The sequence below is a fragment of the Phyllostomus discolor genome, chromosome 10, assembly GCF_004126475.2.
Source record: "Phyllostomus discolor isolate MPI-MPIP mPhyDis1 chromosome 10, mPhyDis1.pri.v3, whole genome shotgun sequence".
Classification (NCBI taxonomy): domain Eukaryota; kingdom Metazoa; phylum Chordata; class Mammalia; order Chiroptera; family Phyllostomidae; genus Phyllostomus; species Phyllostomus discolor.
Window position 1 is genome coordinate 92,525,756 of NC_040912.2, and position 21,843 is coordinate 92,547,598.

The 21,843-nt window shown below is 58.2% G+C and overlaps 1 protein-coding gene across 1 annotated transcript in view; it reads right to left on the reverse strand.

Annotated features, from left to right (window-relative positions):
- PRKAG2 (protein kinase AMP-activated non-catalytic subunit gamma 2) overlaps positions 1-21,843 on the reverse strand; it is a 178,945-nt gene that overhangs the window by 40,928 nt on the left and 116,174 nt on the right. The window contains 1 exon segment of the mRNA XM_028525536.2: positions 5,236-5,305. Coding sequence (XP_028381337.2) covers positions 5,236-5,305 — 70 coding nt within the window.

The following is a 21,843-nucleotide window of genomic DNA, read 5'->3' on the forward strand; positions in this document are numbered from 1 at the left end:
GAGGAGCAGGCAGAGTGGGTCTCGAGAGAGAAGGTGACGGGCTCCCAAGTCCCCGAGACCACCCGAGTGCTGGCTCAGTGCCCAACAACTTCCTGTCCCTGGGAAGCCGGGGGCAGGCCCCACTTCTGGAAGTCCCTGAGCCCTCCTGCGCACGCTCCTCTGTTGAGCAGGTAGGGACCTCGTCACTTCAGGCAACAAGAGCCCCGGACCCCCCAGACAGCCCTGCGCTCCCCCCAGTGACGACGCCGTCCGTGTGAGGCTGTGTCCCGACCTCGGGGGCTGTACAGTGCGCGCCTGCACTTGACCAAAAACACGGTCAGCTTTCAACGGGGCCGACCAGCGAAGGAAACGCTTCACTGTACACATCTCACGAGGCTGTCACTACTCTCATAACCGAGACCCAGCCAGTCTCTTGTCTGGGGTGAGGACGCAGACTCGGAAGGGGGGCCTGGCCGAGGAGCAACCCGGCTGTGCTGTCCCGGCAACCCTGGCGCTGGACCGTCCCTGCCACCAGAGGTCAGTGCCCGTCACTCCATCATCCTCAAACGGTCAAGTGCACCGCGAGCCTCCCTGGGCGGTGGGCTGCCCTGAAGCTCAGCGACGGGGCTGCTCCACCCGGTGACCGGCGACCGGTAACACACGGAGCCGGCTCTCCCCTAAGTGAGTGGGAGCGGTGTTTCTCAGCCTCTGTGCCATTGTCTGTCCCCTCTTCTCATACATGTCCCCCCAGGGGGCCCACCCCCGGGAAACGAGGACCACAGGTACACAGGCTGCCCGTCTGTCCGGGCACCGCGGCCCTGTGAGTGTCCAGGCTGACCCGCCTTGCTCTGAATCCGAGTTTGGGGACGGGCTCCGGAAAGGCTGCGCCTTGGAAAATGCCCTGCGGGCGGAGGAGGAGCGGCCAGGACAGAATGCCCCTCCCGGGAGGAAGGGAGCAGGCAGGTGGGAGAGGCGCAGGACAGGTGGGCAGAGCCGCCAGAGCACCTTAGGGGACACCTGCCCCACCAAGGAGTCTGTGACGGCTGACACAGAGAGAGGGTGGCCAGGAGATAACAGGCGAGATTCCTCACGTGCCGGAGTGACAGGTGTGTTCATCACAGACAAGCTGCTGATCGCGCCCCTGTCTCCGAGGGCGCCCGTGGGCTGGGTCTCGGCGCTCGAAGGTGGCTGCCCGGGGTCCTGACGCTACGTGAGTTTGGGACAGTTTTAACCCTGATGAACGCACACGAAGGTGTGACGCCCAGAACAGCACCACACCCGGAAAGCGAAAGCAGGACTCTGGGCCGGGCACTGCTCTCCTCTGTCTGCACACGCTGTACCCCAAGTTCCCGTGAGGGAACTCCAGTCGCCCCCTTACCCACTGGCCCCCCGTCTGTGGTTTCAGCTTCCCACAGTCAGCTGTGGTCCGAGAGAATGCTCAACGGAAAATTCCTGAACTAAACAATTCGTCACCTTCAAGCCGCGCGCCATCCTGAGTCGCACGGTGCAGGGTCACCCCACCCCCGCTCTGGGCTGCTGAGGATGGACGGGCCGCCTCCCTCTGTCCAGCGTCTCCCACCGCGGACGCTCCTCCCCGTGCGTCACTCAGCCACCTCTGCGCCGTCGGACCCCCTGCCTCGGTGCGGCAGGCCCGTGCCCGAGTCGCCCCGATCTTACTGAAGGAGGACCCCGAAGTGCACATGCGCAGTGATGCCGGCAGCTGGGACGCGCCCGAGGGAAGCCGCACACGCTTTCTGCGCGTGGAAAGGTGCGCACAGTGTGTGCACACAGGGAAGAACTGGGCGTGATGGGCTTCGGGACTGCCTGCGGTTTTGGGCACCCGCCTGGCGTCTGGGACCGTGTCCCCTGTGGGTAATGAGGGGCTGCCGTGTAAACCTGTACGGCACTCAGGGAGGCGCTGAAACACCATTAAGAACCTACTGTGTGCCAGCCACAGCAAGCACCGGGGAGGGAAGGAGAGGAGTCGTCAGGGAAGCGGAGAAGGGGCCCAGGGCACGGCCTCGCAGAGAGGGTGGGCTGCAGGGGAGCCTCGGTGGGCGGGTAAGGTCGGCAGGGTGCAGGCTGCACTCGGAGACGGCCTCCCTCCCAAACGCAGTAACGCCTGGAGGCGCAGGGACAGGAGGGGACATACCAGCACTGGGAGGGACACAGGGCGAGCTGCACCTGCAGGCCGAGCCCGGCCCTCTTCCTGTGTGGTGTGCAGTCTGACCGGACCGGTCCGGTCCCCGGCTGCCACCTGCCTCGCCGCGGCGCCGCGCCGGCGAGCTGAGAGACGGCTCGGGAGACGGAGACCAGCTGGCCCTCCGCAGAAGCCGGGGGACACGTGGCCCGGAGCCCTGGTGCTCAGGGAGGCGTCTGTGAGGCGGGAGCACCTGGGGGTCTGGCAGAGACACGGACGCTCGGTCACGGCCCGGATGCACGGAGCTGGAACCTGCCTCCTAAAAAGGTCTCTGGTGACTTGTACGCCCAGAAAGCTCTCCTGCCACCGGGAGTGTGGGGCTGGGAGGAGGCGGTGAGGCCGCCGGTGAGGAAAAGCAGGTGTTTACCCCGTACAGAGTCGGGGGCGGGGAAGCGGCGAAGACTTCCCCGTGAAGGAGCGGAGCCATCCGCCCACGCTCCGGGAAGGGCCCCGGCCACACCGTGACGGCCCGAGGGGCTGACGGCCGGGAGCGGGGTCAGGATCCACGCAAAGACCCAGGCGGCGCAGGGGCATCACCAGACGGCTCCTTCTCTCCTCCCAGGAGCAAACGACATTTTGAGACATGACTCCAATTCCACTAAAGCTTCCGGTTTGCTGCCAACAAGCACAGCGTCACTTATAATTTATCAGGAAGCAGAAAAACACTCAGTAACAAAGTATCAGGAGTCGCGTGTTGCCACGCACGCCAAATGTATCTCCATCTAAGTAATGCTTCCGGACCGCGATGCATAAATGATGGCCGTATCTGGATGGGGAGGAAGTTTAAAGCTGACATGAGGATCAGCTCATCAGCCATCTATTATGCAGGCTGCGAACGCATCAGTTCGCAGGATATTTAAAGGTGTGATGTCTTATGTTAGAATCCCCCCCCCGCCCAAAATAAATGCACGATTCTGCTTGATACTCAGTTTTTCTGTATTTTGGATGCATAAGCAATCTAAAGTTAAAAAAACAACAACAAACCAAAGCAGCGTTTTGGACCACAGGCCAGCACTGCTCCTTCTCTGAGCCATCGCTTCACCTTCTGCCTCCTCAGCACCCCAGAACGGTCTGCCAGGGGTGCACTCGGGGTGCGGCATGGCTCGACGCAACGACAGCAACAGAGAGGGATGCAGACGAGCGAAAACGGGGAACTCCCTTCCTCAGGGGCCCGGTTTCCTACCCCGCCTTCGCTCCGCGGGCAGAAACCAGGCAAAGGAAACGAGGCTCCTAGATCTGCTCTGAATGGTGCCACCTGATCAGTCACTAGACGTCAAGCAAGAACAGGACCCATCCGACTGCGTGCGGAGAGGACTCCCCACGTTCAAGGTCACTGGTAAAGGCTGAGGAAGGCTGCGCATTCCGCCCGGCGGTGGAGATGCCAGTCAAGGGGTCGCCATTAGTAACGCTTGCGGAGGACTTCCTCAGGGTTGCGCGCCGTGCTCAACCTCCCCGTCTGGGCTATATTTCGTTTAATCCTCAAAAGACTCTGGTACAGCTCTCTCTCTAAGTGGGGAAACTGAGGCACAGAGCGGTTAAGTGACTTGTCCAAGGCCACACAGCTGCGCACGAAGTGGAGCTAGGGTTTGCAGCTGGGCCTGGGTTCTGGACCGTAACTGTGGTGACTCTCTAATTAGCACCTTTCCTCCCTTTCCCGCGGTGCCCAGGTGAGTCTGCAGAAACAGTGGGATGCAGCGGGCTCTCACTGTTACTACCATCACCGACAAAGAAACCCCCCTGTGATTCAGATATTCTAAATCTTAATGGAAAGGTGGGGGCGGGGACGCACACCATAGTGCCCTGTGGACAGTGGCCAACGTTTGACTTGTGATATAATAAACAAAGGGATAATGAGGCGGATTCCTCAGTAGGATAATTTCTCAGCAGGATAAAATGCAAATGAAGTCCCAGTAAAATTCTGCAATATGTACCGTGCAACTGCTTGTTAACAGGAGACAGGGATGCAGACCTTTAACGCTAATTAGCACGAATGCATTATTCTCTGGCTAAGGTGTTTGTGGAACGCTACAGGGAATCTGAAACGAAATAGATGCGGGCACTGGCCCAGCACTACCTACCGGGCTACCGTGCCCATGTGGGCTGTGCCCATCCTTTAAGGAGCCACCTGGCTGCACCTGGACAGGGGTATGGAAGTTGGCCCGAGCGCCCACAAGCCACATTCTTTGTTGCAGGAGCTCGACTCTATCAATACTCTCAGAAAAAAAGAGAAGTTCACTAAATAAATAATGCAAGTCCACGAGACAGTGTGCAAGCCCTTCAAATTCCTCCAACTGTCGAGTGTCTCATGCAAAGTTCTCTTCTCACTTTGAGCTCATTCTAGTCCACCTGAACTACTGATTCTGCCAAACATCAAGCTGTTCCCTTTCAAATGTTTAAGTTTCAAAATAAGACGCAGGTAAAACCTCGTCGTATCCCATTTTAAACATTCATTTTGCCAAAGAACAAACCATTCCCTTTACGTTTTTGATAGCTTCAAAATAAAATCCAGATGAAGGAAAAAAAAAAAAAAAAACCGGGCGGGGGCGGGGGGAACCCAGCGAGAGGAGAAGAGGCGGCAGGAATGGTGGAGCGACAGAGTCACCTGAACTCCAAACCGAGTCGCTCGGGGGCTCCCGGTCTCCCCGGTTAACTTTCCCTATTTACAACAGGACGACACGCCCTGGCGGCGGCGGCGGCGCTTTCGCGAATGCACGTCAGGGCACAGTTCGCGTTCTTCGCAGGGATGGACCACAGACAGAATTTGGGGGCTGCCCCTGCGGCATTCCAGGCAATTACCACTGCATGACACCTGGCTCTCTGTCGGGCCCGGCCGGTAAGGACAAAAGGAGCGACCATCCCGGAACCCCGCTCTCCTTCCCCTGCGGAGGCACCGCGGGCCACTGCGGACGCGCCCGCCAGCCCCGCGCCTCCATCGCCCGCCGCCCGGCAGACCGGCGGGGCGCTCGGCAGGGCGCGCGGCCTCCGGGGCGTGGGGAGCCGGCGGCCCAGCCCCTGGGCGCAGGAGCAGAGGCGCGTCCCGGCGGGGGGGCACTCACCTTCTTCTTCCAACTCGAATTTCTCCAGCATGCCGGCTTCCGCGGGTCGGGGGGCCGCCGCCAGCGCCGCCTGAGGAGGAAGAGGACAGGGATCAGCATGCGCTCGGTGGCGCTCGTCCCCGCGCGGGGCGGGGGCGCGGGGACGCGGGAGTCGGAGTGGTGGGGAGGGGCGGGGGCGGGCTCCGCGGCCCCACGGAGCGCTGCGGCCTCACCCGGCGGCGCAGCCGCCAGGAGGAGGGGCCTCTGCGCGCGGACGGGACAGAATGGGACGCGGCGCGGCCCAGCCCCCGGCCCGCCCCCGCCGGACCCGCGCCCCTCCCCGAGTGGAACGGCCCGACTCCCCTGCCGGCGGCTTTGGTACGGGCCGGCGGAGGAAAACGCGTGGGAAGAGGACCCCGGCGTGCGAGCGGCTGGCACATCCCCTCCAGCCGCGGCCCTGTCCCGCCGGGCCGCGCGGCCATGAGCGGAGGAGGCCGCGTTCTCAGCGCCGCCTCGCCCTCCCACCCCGCCGCGCACCTCCGCTCACCTCCCCGCACCCACGGCCAGCGCGTCCCCGCGGGCTTAACCTGCGCAGGTGCGGCCTGGGCCAGCCCGGGGGTGGGGCGCGAGGGGCGCGCCGCGTGGGGGGGGGTGCGGGGCGGGGCGACGCGCGGAGCGGGGGGCGGGACCCAGAGAGGAAGGCTCCGCGGGCCAGGGTGACTGCACTTCTTAAAAAATTTTAGGTTAAACTGCCCATCCCCCTCGTGTACTAAAAAGAATTGCTCTTTGGGTCCCAGGTACAGTGCTTGCACTGGCCGCTGCCGCTGTTACCAGCCGCGGAAGTCTCCATTCGCTGCCTGTCCCGCGACTCCCTCCTCTGGGTGCCCCGCTGCCAAAAGCTCGCACAAATCTAAACCTGGCCCTGGCCACTCTGTCGCCCTGCATCTGATATCCGAGACTCCCCTATCGCCGGCTCAGGCTGGCAGGCAGCGCGGCTGGCAGCCGAGAGCCGGCCGCCGGAAAGAGCAGCGCAGCCGGGCAGAGCACAGGCACCCCGCTCCCGCTCCCGCTCCCGAGGCTGTGCTGTGTGGCCGCCGATTTCTGCCTCATCTCCGGGGGGGCCCTCAGCCCAGTCCCCAGTGCCAGGGCCCTGATAATGAGCGGAGCTCCCCCGTCTGACTGGGGCCGGCGCTGGGCCCCCGGCCTCTTGATGGGAACTTGGTTTTATCGCGCTTGCAAACCTCGCCAGGAGGAGGAAGTACCGAAATCTCCTGTGGGCTTGCTTTCTGCTCCGTCATCTCAGTCCGGCCCAACCCTACGTCTTAAGCTTCTTGTTAAGCAGAGGGGGGTGGCGAGGTAGGGGTAAGAAAAAAGGACAAAATACTTTTTGTCAGAGCACCGATGGTAAAAACCTACAGCTGTGTCATGCTTAGCCGCCAAAGACTGACTGTTCCTTCTAAGCTCAGGGCACAAAGCAAGGATGTCTGCCTTCTGTCCTTTTTCAACATAGTACAGGAAGTTCCAGCTGCTGCAATAAAGCAAGAAAAATTAATAGCAGGCATACAGATCGCAAAGAAAGACACAAGACCATCCCTATTTGCAGATGACACGGTTTTCTGCATAGAACGTCCCGAGGAATCTAAAAGTAAACGAACAAACGAACAAAAAAGCCCCCCAAACTAGAACTAGTGAGTTCAGGGTGTGATACCAGAGCAACACACAACAATCACCCTCATTTCTATATACTAGCAATGAACATGTAGAAAACCGATATTAAAAACAATACTATCCCTGGCTGGTGTGGCTCAGTGGATTGAGTACAGGCCTGCGAACCACAGAGTCGCTGGTTCGATTCCCAGTCAGGGCACATGCCTGGGTTGTGGGCCAGGTCCCTGGTGGGGGGCGCATGAGAGGCAACCACACATTGACGTTTCTCTCCCTCTCTTTCTTCCTCCCTTCCCCTCTAAAAGTAAATAAAATATTTTTTAAAAACAATACTAACTACAATTGCTACAAAGGACATTAAATACTCAGCGATCAACTGAAGGGAACGCATGAGGTCTGTAGGCTGAAAGTGACGAAAGGCGGGTGCAACAGAGAGAGACCTAAACAGACGCAGACACGCTGCACGTTTGTGGACTGACTGGGAGACCCAACGTCTCAGGGATGTCCGTTCACCCCCAAAGCTGATCTCGAGGTTTCATGCACATCCTGTTGAAATGCCGATCAGTTGTGTGTAGACAGGCTTTGTGGAACGTTCATGAGGAAACACCCAGGCTCTGGAACAGCTAAAGCCGTCTCGAACGAAGAATGAGGGGCAGGACCTGCCCGACACGGAAGCTCACCCCAGGGCCACAGCAGTCGGGACTGCGAGTGCTGCATGTGACTCCACTCACACGGTGACACTCACACGGAGTGAGCAGTCAGTCACACGGCGCGGGATTCAGAGAACCGAGTAAAGGAACACAATGGAAACAGACTCGTGGACACAGAGAGCAGCAGCCTCATGGCTGCCAGAGGGGCAGGGGCGGGGGCTGGGGCCTGGGTAGAGAAGGGGAGGGGCTGAGGAGCACGGACGGGCTGGCGCTCACAGACCGGTCACGGGGGCGGGAAGTCCAGCAGTGGGAACAGGGCCGGTAGGGCTGCAGTAACCACTTGGGGGGCCGGGAGAGGGCTGGAAACATCGGGGGGACACTTCGAAAAGCACAGGATTGTCGAACCACCGTGCTGCACACCTGAAACTAATACAGAGTAACATGGAATGTGAAGTGTGATTGAAAAATAAGATACAGGCTACGGAGAACTGGCAGAGGGACAGACTCACGGTCCATTGGAGCAGGGCATCTGACCCGCCCGTGTGCGTCCCGCTGGTGTCTGCAGAGCAACTGGGCACAAAGGTATGGGGGGGCCAAGGCGCACACGTGAAGGTGCTCAGCACCGTCAGCCAGCAGGGACACGCGGACTAGAATCACACTAGGCGATCACCACCCACCCACCGGCATGGCCCGGCTAGAATGGTCCCTGCTGCTGAGGACGCGGAACAGCAATCACTCCTGCCTCGCTGTGGGGACACAAAGTCGGACCCCGGCTCTGGAAGGACGACGTGGCGGTTTCTCACGAAACTACACCTGCAGCTGTCGCAGGACACAGCGATTGCACGCTTGGGCATTTATCCCAGATGACGCGACAAGTACGTTTACCCGAACACCTGTATGCCAGTGTTCCCGGCAGCTTCACCTGTGAGGGCCCAGCCTGGAAGTACCAGATGCCATTCTCCCGCCGACTGGTTCAGCAAACCAGTCACACACCACTTAACCATGGGAACACGTTCTGAGAAATGTGTCCTTAGGTGATGACATCACGGTGCAAACGCCACGGAGTGTGCTTCCGCAGACCTGGATGGCGCGGCCCACGGCACGCCTGGCTGCACCGTACGGCCCGCGGCTCCTGGGCCGCGAGCCCGCACAGCAGGCGGCTGCACTGCACAACGGAGGCAGCTGCGACGCGAGGGCGAGCACCTGTGTGTCTGAACACAGGAGCGGCCAGGGAAGGGCACCGCAGGCAGGAAACGGTCTCCCTGTAAGGAGCGCTGACCAGCAACGGAGCTCACGTTTCCACGTGGTTCCGGAAGCCGCTCCGGGTGCGGCAGGAGGGAGCGGTGAGTGGACGTGAAGGCCCAGGGCATTGCTGGGCACCGCCACAGACTTGGCAAACGCTGTAACACAGGCCACACTAAATGTATGAAGTAGTATTCTTTCTCCAATAATAAACTAACCTTAGTTTACTGTAACTTTAAAAAAAAGATTTTATTTATTTATTTTTAGGGAGAGAGAAAGAAAAGGATAGAAACATCAATGTGTGGTTGCCTCTCACGTGCCCCCTATTGGGGACCTGGCCCACAACCCAGGCACGTGCCCTGACTGGGAATCAAACTGGCGACCCTTTGGTTCACAGGCCTGAGCTCAACCCACTGAGTTACACCAGCCAGGTACTGTAACTTTTTTAACAAAAAGTTTTAAAATACGCCCTGGCTGGCGTGGCTGAGTGGATTGAGCCTGGGCTGCGAACCAGTCATCGCAGGTTCGATTCCCAGTCAGGGCACATGCCTGGGTTGCAGGCCATAACTCCCAGCAACCACACATTGATGTCTCTCTCTGTCTCCCTCTTCCAACTCTAAAAATAAAGTAAATAAAATCTAAAAAAAAAAAAAGTTTTAAAATACTTTGACTCTTGTAATAACACGTAGCTTAAAACAAACATTTTATACAGCTGTACAAAACCATTTTCTTTGTGTTTTATGCTGTGTTTTTTCTATTTTAAAATTTTTCATTTTTAAAATATTTTTGTTGTTTGATTTTTAAAAAGTAAGGTGGTACAGTGGCAGTGTCGATCATTTACTTTTTGACAAGTCCACATTTTGATTTCTTGCAGTAATTTTGGTATAGTTTAAAGACTGGGGGGTGGGAGGGTGGGATGGGCGGAGGAAGGCAAAGGGGGAGAGTGGGGCATCTGTAATAGAATAACAGTAAGAAAACCTTAAAATAGAAAGAATAGTTCTAATTAAAAAAAATTAAAAAGACAAAAAAGACACCCCTCTCGTTGCTGTTGATTTGGCCGCCGCCAGTTCACCTTTAACCCCGATGGGCTGCGTTTTGGAGGCAGGAACGGGCGGCAGCGGGCGGCATGTTCGCCCTTCCGGAGGCTGCCGGCTCTGCAGGCATGGCCCCCGGACGCCGGGGTCCTGTCCCCGGTGCCCAGACGGTGGTGGTGGTGGCGAGTGGAAATGGACACAGATCCCCGTGAGCCTCGTAGGGTGACGTCACCTGATATCAGGCGTACAGGAGGAAGCTACAATAAAAACGATTCTGAATCGTGCCAGCGAGAACCATTATTTATTTCCCCGGGTTGTTTTCACTTAGAAGTCCCACGTCTTCTTCCTTGGAAAGCAGCACGGTCCCAGGAGACTCGCGAGGGCAGGAGAGGAAGCTCTCCAGGACACAGGAGGTCGAGTGTCCTGGTCGAGGTCGAGTGGGTGACGGGTTAGTTGGTGCGAATAACTGAAAGTCGGTGGCTGTCAGCTGCCCTTTCCTTGGTGGTGGTTTCTGGACGTCTCAACAGACACATACGCCTGACTTAACTGTAGCAATTTTGGGGGGTTGGGGGGGAGGGCAAGGCAGGAGGGGCCGGGACGGGCAGGGGCCTGCGTGGGTGCCACTCCCCGCCCGCTCTCTCCGGAGCTCCACCGAGTGCTGAGCTGGACGGGAACGAGAGGACCCTGAGAAACACAGGGACTCTGCGAGGGCGACTTTCGGGCTGGTGAAAAGTGCTGCACCACTGAGGTCCGCTGTCCCAGGTCGTTGTGCCCCGGTGCCGCCAAGTACGGCATTTTGAAGGAGTATCTCTCGGGAAGGAACACTTCAGCCTGAGAATTTAATCACAAAACGGCTGCCGTGAAAGCTTTCCTTTATGCACTGCAGTTGGCTATGAGTTCACTTTGCCTTTTTTAAAAAAATTGTCATCTTAAATAGCTACTGCAAGAAATAAATCAGCCTGAACTCCGGGGCGGGCAGCTCCTGAATAATTCAGTGTCTGGAACCTCGCAGCCGCCATGTTGCTGGTTCGGAACGTGCTGACGCCGTCTTTGAGCTCGGGCTCGGCTCCGCTCTGCAGAGACGTGCCCCCCGTGGGGTGGGGAAGGAGGTGGGGACCTGCTGCCACCAGTGCCCGGACGGGAGCCCAGTGCCTTCCGACCCTCGCGCACCCCCCTCGGGGCCGACCCCCGCAGGCCTCAGTTCCAGGCTGACAGCTCTCTCCAGCGATGGCACCGACTAGTCCTCTCCACCTGAACTTCCTACAGACACTCAGGCCTGTCCCCTGAAACAGTCCTCCTGTCCTCTCTCCCTGTCACGTCTTGTCCCCTGAGGCTGTCCTGCTCGGCAGCATCTCCACTCCAGCTCCTTGGCTGGCCTCCACCGACTCGGGCGTGGCTGCTGGAGCAGCTCCGGCTCCTTCGGTCCCGCCCTCCTCTGCCCCCGGGGCCAGGGTGACCTTTCGGAAACCCAGACCTGCTCTCACGACTCCCCAGGGGACACAGCTCACAGCTTGCTCAGGGCCTCTCGGGAGGGAGCCTTCAGGAATGTCATCCACCTCCTCACCTCCTCCTGCCAGCGGGGCCCCAGGCGCGGCCCCTGCTCACGGTGGGAAGGGCGTGAACATTCCGGCTGGTCTCCTTACCTCCCCCGCCGCTCCGCTGGTTCCCACTCACTCCCAAACGATTCTCGGCTTCTCCTTACGAGGTACCGGGACGGCCAAAAAGTTCGTTCGTATTTTTCCTGTTATGGTGTCTCCAGTAGTGCTCAGTGGTCTTTAATGAACATCCTTCAAACAATGTTTAGATTGTATTGTGACGGCAGTCATATCGGTGTGCATTAAAAAAATTATTAAAATTGGTGAATTTTTGTGTAGCCATTTTAATATGGAAGATGAGAGAAAATATGCAACATTTTTGGCATACTGACCTTTATTATTTCAAGAAAGTAAAAATCCCTGGCTGGCGCAGCTCAGTGGATAGAGCGCGGGCTGCGAACCAAAGTGTCGCAGGTTCGATTCCCAGTCAGGGTATGTGCCTGGGTTGCAGGCCATGACCCCCAGCAACTGCACATGGATGTTTCTCTCTCTCTCTCCTTCCCTTCCCTCTTTAAAAGTAAATAAATAAATCTTTAAAAAAAAAAGTAAAAATGCAACTCAAGTGTAGGGAGAAGGGGCTGGGACTGATCGAACGTGTCAAAAGTGGTTTGGGAAGTTTCGTGCTCGAGGGTCCTCGCTGGACGACGTCCCGTGGTTGGGGGAGGAGGGGTGGGGACCCGCTGAGGGAGGGAGGAGCACTCTGGACCACAGCAGAGGAAGCGCTCTGAAGGCGAAGGTATTTGCAGGGCCCCGTAGACCATGTGGCCTCCATCCCAGAACAGAGTGTTCTTCTCCCCTCCCCACTCTCCTCCCCTCCCCTCCTTTTCTCTTCTCTCTCTCTCTCTCTCTCTTCAAGATTTTATTTATTTATTTTTAGAGAGGGGAAGGGAAAGGAGAAAGAGGGGAAGGAGAAAGAGAGGGAGAGAAACATCAGTGTGTGGTTGGCCCTTGCACACCCCCTACTGGGGGCCTGGCCTGCAACTCAGGCCTGTGGCCTGACTGGGAATTGAACCTGTGACCCTTTGGATTGCAGGCCGGCACTCAATCCCCTGAGCCACACCAACCGAGGCTCTTTATTTATTTTAAAATTATTGACTTTGAGAGAGAGAGAGAGACACCAGTTTGTTGTCCCACCCAGTTTTTCATTCACTGGTCGGTGCTCGCATGTGCTCTGCAGGGGATCGAACCCACAACCACGGTGCACGGGGATGACACGCGGTCACCAACTCCGCTCCCGGGCCAGAGCAGACCCCGGAAAGACAGTCAGAAGCCACTGGGAGCTGAGGGAAGGGAGTCGGGCTTCACACGGCGGGACAGAAGGAGTGAACGTCAACGTCACCTGTTTCTGGCGACATGAAGGGACTTGACTACCTGGGTAAAGGGCAGAGGCAGGCGCAGGGAGCGCCAAGGATCAGAGAGAACATTTACGACGTCTTTGCAATGAGTGTAAGAACTAAGCGAGGCAGCCTGGGAAGTATCACAGGAATAGAAATAGTTTGGACTTGGTGTTTCGGCGAATTAGGAAATAGATAGAAGAGAAACTAGAGTAACAATCAGAAACAGAGGCATCAAAGGGAGCCTTTAAATACAGCAACGACATCTTCACAGAAGCCCAGCCCAGCCCAGCCCATCAGGGAGAACGGGCGGGCGGGGTCACAGGAGCCGCCACCCCAGAGCTCCCTGCAGCTCCTGCTGGCTCTCGGGGCCGTGCCCACGCCTTTGTACTGCCTCGGCTTTTAAAACCAGTGGCCTGGTCTTCGCACGCTATCCATAAATCTCTCCTAAAAAGAATGCAACGTGAACACTGGAGTTTAGATTAGCACTGTGTTCTTGGAGTGACCCTAAATAGCGTATAAAGTTGTTTTTTTTTTAAATCAAGTACAAGTTTTTTTTTATTTTTAAAGCTTCATGATCGCCAGCATCTCAGGACCTTTTCTCCCCCTCCCCTCCCCTCCCCTCCCCAACCTAGGCCGGCACCTCATGGGGCCTGTTTTCCAGCTGCTTGGGAAGGGGCTTCGCCATGAGGTGACACAGGCTTGGAGCAGCCAGGAGAGCAGGGCAGCAGAAACAGGACAAAAAATGGAGCAACTCGCTAGGTGCACAGGATTTTCGGTTTTAAATGTTTTTTTTTGTTTGTTTTTAAATCCTAACCTGAGGATGTGTCTGTTGATTTCAGAGAGAGAGAGAGACAGACAGACAGACAGACATCGACAGGAAAAAGAAGCAGTGACCCAGGATGGAACCTACGACCTTTCGGTGTGCAGGATGATATGTAACTAACTGAGCCACCGGCCAGGGCCAGGGTCTCAGGTGTTAGAGGCAGAACGATTATCTCGGGCTGAAAGAGCAGAGCTCACTGCGGGAAACTGCAGCTTGAAGAGGCCGTGTATTAGCATCCCCCGCCCCCCCCCCCCCCCGCCTCATCCCCCCAAACTCTGACTGTCCGTCTGATACCCGGGACGTCGCCACAGACAGGAAGTGGGGACAAGTGAGGAGGAGGAAGGTCAGAGAGGCTCAGGCGTGTTATTGCTGTTGCTGAACTGACCTTTAAAATGGAAACCATTCCCCAATTTAGCCTGAGGAGAGTTGCCTGAATTCCAGGTATAGGAGAACATCTCAGGATACAGGAGAACAGGCGAGTTTACTTTTCTGCTGATGTGTCGTGTCCCTAGGCAACCGCATCTGTGAATGAACTGTGACAACCGCAAACTCCAGTCCGAACCCGGCGTCTCCACGGCGCCCCACTGCGGCGCTGAAGCTACTGAAGTTACAAGCACGCGACTCATCGTGGCCACAGAGAAATACAGAGGTGCTGCCGATGAGTCAAGAAAACCCGGACATAACTAGAAGCTTAAAAAGCGTGACGACAGCCCTGGCCGGGTGGCTCGGTTGGTTGGAGCGTCGCCCTGATACACCGAGGCTGCAGGTTCGATCCCCGGTCTGGGCACATGCAAGAGTCAACCAGCGGGCCCGTCAGGGAATGCAACCACAGACCGACGTCTCTCTGTCTCTGCCTTTCCTCTCTCCCTCCAAAATCAACACATAAAAATGACAAAGTCACAGAAAGGATGACAACCCAAACTGTGCTTCACGACAATAAGCACGACCACAGCTCACTTCACACACGGAGTCTTGTCCAACGACACAGCTGACGCGGCACAGACCCTGCAGGGGCGGGTCCTCTGACTAGGTCAGAGCAGGGGGTCCCGACAGGGGCGGCCCCTGTGAGTCAGGCCTGAGGCCGACCTTCGTGTCCGGCCTGAGGGAGGGGCCGTCACTCCATGGTCTTGGACCGGCACTTGGACTCGTGCAACCTCAGGGAGTTCGAGAGCCAACAGGGGTAACAATCCCGATGGAGTGTCGTCGGCCGGTACTTCTCTTTGTTAAGATCTCCAGGACTATCTCAAAGTCAAAACGTGTGACCACAGCAAAGAAAAAGTAAAGAAACCAAACAGAGCCACTGGGGGTCGGGTGGGCCGTGACCTCAGTGCTCAGGCCCCGCCACCCTCCACGGCCGGGCTGGGAGTCCGCCGCGGCCCCCGGGCCTTGAGCCCGTGCTTGCGGTGCGCCTGGTTCCGGCCCCAGCTCAGGCCTGGGGCTCATACATGACAGCTGCTCTCAGTGGGGGCTGCCCTTGGGCAAAATGGAGGAAAAAAACCCCAAAACCAACCACATGGGTTTCAAACCCAGGCCTCCATCCCAGCCCGCTTACTAGTCACTGACTCTCAAGCAGATGAGTTCATTTTTCTCAACCCGGATTCTCAGCCTGAGAAAGGGAGATAGTGGTACCTGCTGTGCAGGGCGGCGTGAAAATTAATTGAACCAGTGGCTGCCTGGCGTTTGACTGAGTCCCGGACCACATCACCGGCAGGAGACGCGGGCTGCATTGGGTGGGGGGGTGGTGGATGGGGATGGGAGGCCTGCAGAGAGCCGGCATTCGCTGCGAGAATCCGCGGGCACCCAGCGCTTGCTTCCATCTGTGGGGGAGCCATAAACCGCACCCTCTTTGAAGGCTGGCAGGACCGCTCATTCCGCAGACCCCGAGCCTGCTGTCCTCTGCTGTCCCCAAGTCCACGGAAGGTCGTCTGGCGACTGGAGATGGCATTTCCATAAGCTATCTGCCACCAGACGTGCCCGACGGGACCTGAGTCTGTGCTGGGCGGAGAACACACACAGAAACACCCTAAAACGGGACTGTCCCAACAAGCACACTCTCAAGGGCCGTGTTCCGAGGCAGCTTTAACAGACCCGCAGCTTGTGTTGCTAAGTGTGTGACAGCCACCCTCGGAGGGCAGGAGGCAGCGAACCCAGTGTGGACGCCGGAGCCGTCTCCAGCCCATGCCTGGCGGGACGCAGACTTTTTCTCCAGCGGTCCACGCGTGAGGCTGGGTCCGTGGGCAGGTGGAGTGAAAGTGCAGCCCTGTCTGTGGCCGCGTGGCCTGAGGACCACTAGGATCACAGGCTGGTGGGCACCGAGGACCAGGCCTCTATCCGGAACGTGATTTCTTTGAGTATTTCGGCTGCTTCCACGGGGTGCTACATGCAGCCCCTTGGGGGGGGCGTACCGAGGAATTTCCTGACCGAATTCGGTGTGCACGTTCCACTAGCTGTGTCCAGACACAACACACACAGCCAAGAGAGGGTTACTGCCGACACTCACCATCGCGTTCTGGAGACAAATGAACCATACGGGTATCGTGTCTCCATGCAGCGTCGTTAAATATGGGCAGCGAGCACACACACTGGTACTTGGGGATCCCCCCTCCAGTGATCTGTCACTGCCAGACACGGTGGAAGCGGAGGCCAGACGCCGAGCCCGGCACCGGGGCAGACCTGCAGTCGGGAAACCATTTCCCTCTCCATCCCCAGGCCCCTCCGGGCGGCAGCCGCGCCTCGGGCGGGCAAGCAGCCCAAACACCCTCACGGCCTCCGGGCGCTGAGGCACCTGATGCCCCATTTCCTAGAGAATGTCCCTGCTGCTGAGGGAGTCTCCCGAGACGGCGGTGACGGTCACCGCGACCTCCACCTGACGGCTCCGAGTCGCGTGTTTTTCCCGGTGTCCGGCCCCGCAGCGCACGCCGTAGCTGGGACAGTGCAGGGTGAGGGTTAACGCTGCACGACCACCGCCCTTTGTGAGCCGAAGACTTCGAAAACATTTTGTGGTTTTTGTTTGAAGTTTTTCAAGTTTTTATTTATTTTAGAGAGAGAGGAAGGGGGTCTTCGGGGGAGAGAGAAAGAGGCTTCGGACTTGTGTCACGTATCCATGCGTCACGGGTGGCTCCCTGCGTGGGCCCTGACCCGAGACTGACCCCGCAACCCTGGGTGCCGGGACGACGCTCTGCCCAGCCCCGCGGAGCTGCCCAGCCAGGGCCTAAAAACCGCATTTAAACCTTCCAGTCACAGCTGATGTTCTGTGTTACAGGAGCTTCCGGCGGTCAGCACACGGGTTAGATGGTTATGTAACTGACGATGTGATTGATCCCCCCGATGAGTCCAGCACCAATCTGACACCACACCTAAAAACGAGACCTTTAAAAATGACGTTCTCCCGACCCCCCAGCTAGGACAGGGAACACAGGGCCCCCCGGTCACACTGCTCAAGGGAGAGCTAAGTTGCTGAGTCGCCTCACCGCGGTCTGGTGTGTGTAACACGCCTGCCCCGGTCTGCGCGCAAAGGCACAGCAAAGGCTGAGTCAAAACAAACAAACAAACAAAAAACGTCACGCTACAGTTCAACTGTCTCAAAGAGGTAGAATTGAGGGAAGTTTTTCTTCTCTTTACGCTTTTCTTTTTATAATCAGAGGAATTTTTAAAGAGTTTTAAAGTGTGGCCCTGGCTGATGTGGCTCAGTGGACTGAGTGTCAGTCTGCAAACTGCAAGGTCGCCAGTTCAATTCCCCGCCAGGGCACGTGCCTGGCTTGCGGGCTAGGTCCCCAGTAGGGGGCGTGCTAGAGGCAACCAGTCAGTGTTTCTCTCCCTCCTTTCCCCTCGCTCTAGAAAGAAGTAAATAAATAAATAAAAATTTCTAACTGTGGTAAAACACACACAACATAATTCACCTTCTTACCCACTTGCAGCTCGAAGTTCGGTAGGAGTCAGTGCATTCACACTGCTGGGCCCCCAGCCCCAGGGTGCCTGCATCTTGGAGAAACGCTGTTTTTACGGGAGACGACCTAGTGCCTCTCCAGATGAATCCACTCTTTGAAATCAGAAGTAAAGGAGGTGAGTGCAGCGTCTCACCCAGGCTGAGCCCAGGTAAGGGAATGAGCCTACCGACCTGTGAACGCACACCTGATATGCCGGGGGCTCTGACCGGCATTCGACAGGGTGTTTGAGGGGGCACGGAGCCCCGTTAGGGTGCCCTCGGTGAGTCCCTGAGACCGCCTGCCTCAACCCCCCTTCTGAGTAAAATACCCGTCTTCTCTAGCCGTGCTCGGGCTGACCAGACGTCCCTCTTACTCAGGACCCCAAACAACGTCGACTCAGGTCCCTCAGGAACAGTGGGGACGGCGTGTGGCCACACACAGCCTCCTGCAACAGGTCCCCGGGGTGCTGCCGGAGGCCCGGGGGCCGTCACTCATTAACAGGTTCTGCTCGCCCTGCCCTCCTTGGACAGACACCGGAGCAGGCTTGCGAACTTTCCCACCGCTCCAACGGCTAAGGCCGATGGAGTCGTTAAGGGGTCGCCGTTAATTCGGCTGGTGCACCGACGGTACCCCACGCGCTCAGGTTAATGCTTTTCTAAGGGCTGCGCGTGAGGGGGCTCCCCTGGTTCGGGCCGAAAGAATTTCCATCTAAATGCAAATCAGGGCGGGGCCGACTGGAATGCGGGAGCAGGTGCAGCGCCCTCCCCCGCCCCGATGCATTCTCCGGCACCTGGGTCCCGAAACAGGCTCCTCGGGAGGCGGGGCCCGCGCTGCCCTTCCCTGCGCCCGCCCCGCGGGGAGGTGAAGGTGCCCGCAGTCTTGGTGTCTTTGACTGCATTCGCGGAGAGGCAAAGGGACAGAGAGCATCATGTTTCTAGCCTCGCTTCTCCAGCCCAGGCCCCTGACGTCTCTCTTGAACGTCCCAGAGGAACCGAAGGAAGTGACCCCAGGTGCGTCTCCTCTTTCACCACCACCCCCATCTGTGTCTGCTTCCGAATGCGATGATGCTGCTGCCGGAAACTGGAGTCCCCGGCCACGCACCTGGGCATCCCCGGGCCGGCCTGCCCTGTCTCCCACGCATGTTCAGGAGGAGTCCCTTCCTCTGGGTCTTCACTTTGGCCTCCATTCAGACCTCTGTCATCGCTCCCTGGACCAGCGTTTCTTCGCCGGGCTTCTGGCGTGGTTTTTCCCCCGTAAATTCCAATCGCCAGCCTGTCACTGGACTGATCCTTCTGTTAAAACGCAAGTCTGGCCCCAGCCAGCGTGGCTCCGTTGGTTGGGCATCATCCCACGAACTGAAAGGCCGCCGGTTCGATTCCCGGTCAGGACGCATGCCGGGGTCGCAGGTTCAGTCCCCTGGGGCGCACACAGAAGGCAGCCAATCCGTGTTTCTCTCCCTCTTTCTCCCTCCCACCCCCCTCTCTAAAATAAAAAATAAAATATTTAAAAAAAAAGAATTTTAAAGGGCAAGTCTGACCACCTCTCTCCTCTGCACCGCCACCACTGGGGCAGGCTGCGGACCATCCGTGACGCTGATCTGGGGGTTACGTCTAGTCTGCACCCCTTCCCTACCCACGGGGGTAGAACCCCGCACTGCCCCGGGCGTCCTCAGTCCAGTGGGCGAGCGGCCTGTGCGGCTTCACCGCACCCCGAGGGCGGGGAGAACGTGCGTCCTCAGCCCTAGCTCTCCAGGACGAGCTGCGACTTGGCCAGCTTCACGGCCAGGCCGATTCCCGGGTCCCTCGGGGGCAGGACGGACGGCCGATCTCCCGTGTGACCCCCAAGGACCCTGCTCTGCCTCTGCGGTGGGGCACCGCCCGACGGCTGGCCTCTCGCCTTCCTGGGGACCCGTCTCATTCTGCCACTTTGCACGGGCGGCCCCGTCCGTTCCCTGGTCAGAAGCTCCGGCACAGGGGAGGGAACGGTTTTCCGAAAAAGGGCCGGGCAGGAAGCGTGCCAGGCTCTGCCGGCCACCGGGTCTCTGCGGCCAACACTCACCTGTGCTGTCGCAGCAGGGCGCAGCCACAGGAGGTGAGGAAAGGCTCGAGCGTGGCTGTGTGTGAATGAACCTTTAATTCCCGTGGGCCCGAGGGTGCCAGCCCTGAACGGGGCACACGTGTGCCACTGTTAGGCTGAGACGCTCAGACTTAGCTGGAGGGGGTAGGAAACGATGCCAAGAATGGGGATTTGGGAGCTAAATCCCCTTGGTTCAAATCTTGACTTTTTTTTTTTTTGAGATTTTAGTTATTTACTGTTAGAGAGGAGAAGGGAGGGAGGGAGGGAGAAAAAGAGGGAAACAGCAATGTGTGGTTGCCTCTCATGCGCCCCCTAGTGGAGACCTGGCCCACAACCCAGGCACATGCCCTGACTGGGAATCGACCCGGCGGCCCTTTGGCTCTCAGGCTGGCTCTCCATCCACTGAGCCACGCCAGCCAGAGCCAGATCTTGACGTTGGCGTTGCTAGCTCTGGAGCCTTGGGCGACTCCACGCAGGTTATCGCGGTGGACCCTCCCAGCGATCCTTTAAAGGAAACACCATCTTCTTGGCACGGCGGTGCGAGGGGAGAGGGCCGGAGGTTCAGGACCTTGTGAGCCCTTTCATCAGCAGCTCGAGTCACGCCCAGCCCTCACTCCGCCGCCTCTTCACACCCGCCTCCTGGATGGAGCTGTCCGCACTGTCACCTCACACGCACGCGGGGACCCTCTGCAGGCTGGCGTCCGCCCCAGCTTCTCAGGAGTCGTGACCGGTGTGTCACGGCGTGTGGAGTGGAGCAGGACGGCCCAGCCCGTCTCCCATGGAGGTGACGTCCGTCACGCCGTCCGCCCACGGTAGGGGGACGGTGATCGCAGTGTGTTCCGCCCCCCAGGAGAGGTGCTGCTGTGGGTTAGCCAGGACCGACTCCAGGGGCCGCCCCGACGCCATGGGACACCAGTATATCAACCGCTGCCCCTCCCAGGAGAAGGCAGGGCCGCTCCTCCAGGGTGGCAGCGTCGCAGGAATCCTGAGGTGGCGACTGTCCTAGCGGCCAGTTCCACCTGGCTGGAGGCGTTGGTTCCATCCATCAAGACAGCAAATAACTCAGCATTGGAGACTGGCTTTTTGTAAAAAGATTTTATTTGTTTTTTTTAGAGAGAGGAGAAGGGAGGGAGAAAAAGAGGAAGAGAAATATCAGTGTGTGGTTGCTTCTCGCACACCCCCTGCTGGGGATCTGGCCACAACCTGGCATGTGCCCTGACTGGGAATCTAACCGGCGACCCTGTGGTTTGCAGGCCGGCGCTCAGTCCACTGAGCCACCCCAGCCAGGGCTGACTTTCTTTTTTACCCACATCTGTGTCCCTGTGACCACAGTCATGCTGAGGGCACGGCCCTGGGACCTGTATGTCTTTGGAAACAGATCCCTCTCTGTCAGGTTGGGACCTGGAAGTGACAAGGTGGGAGGTGCCCCCTGACATGCCAGCCCCAGGGCCCTGATTTTTCAGGCCTCACTGCCTGCTGGGAAGCGCATGTGGGCAGGGACAGCCGAGCCATCACCGAATGCCCAGAGTCCAGTGTGGTGCCAGGCACGTGACAGGGTCTTAGAAACCTGTGGAGCAAATGATTTCCCGAGAGGGGACAGAGGCAGGGCACTTATCAAGTTAGAAAAGTCTTTCCCTGACTGCTGTGGTTCAGTGGGTTGGGCATTAGCCCACAAACTGGGAGGTCACAGGTTCGATTCCCAGTCACAGTACATGCTTGGGTTGTGGGTCAGGTCCCTGGCTGGGGATGCGTGAGGGACAACCGATCCAGGTTTTTCTCTCATGTTGATATTTCCCTCCCTCTCTTTTTCTCTTCCTTCCCCTGTCTCTAAAAATAAATAAATAAAATCTTTTTAAAAAATACTGCTTTAAAAAAAATCTTGAGGCAAAAAGACCCAACATCCTTTCCTTGGAGCTCAACCACCCCCGGGGGGGGGGGAGAATAAACAAGAACCCCACACACAGAGCCCGGGCGCTGCTCAGAAAGCGGGGGCGGGGGGGGGGAGCCCCCAGCCGAGGGCGCCTCTCTGGTCTGGGCTCAGTCTTCTTTCCGATCACGGGGTCACGGGGTCGCAGCGCCTGCAGGGCGGCAGCACAGGCCCAGAGCCAATGACAACACCTTCCCTGGACAGCCGGGGGGGACAGAGCTTCCCCCGCCAGTCTCTCCGGCCCCCGGGCAACACTCGTCTGCCCTCGTGATGACCAATCCCCGCAGCTCCCACCCCGGGGCCCGAGGGGAAATTCTCCCCAAACTATTTTTACAACATCTAATCTGCAGTGAG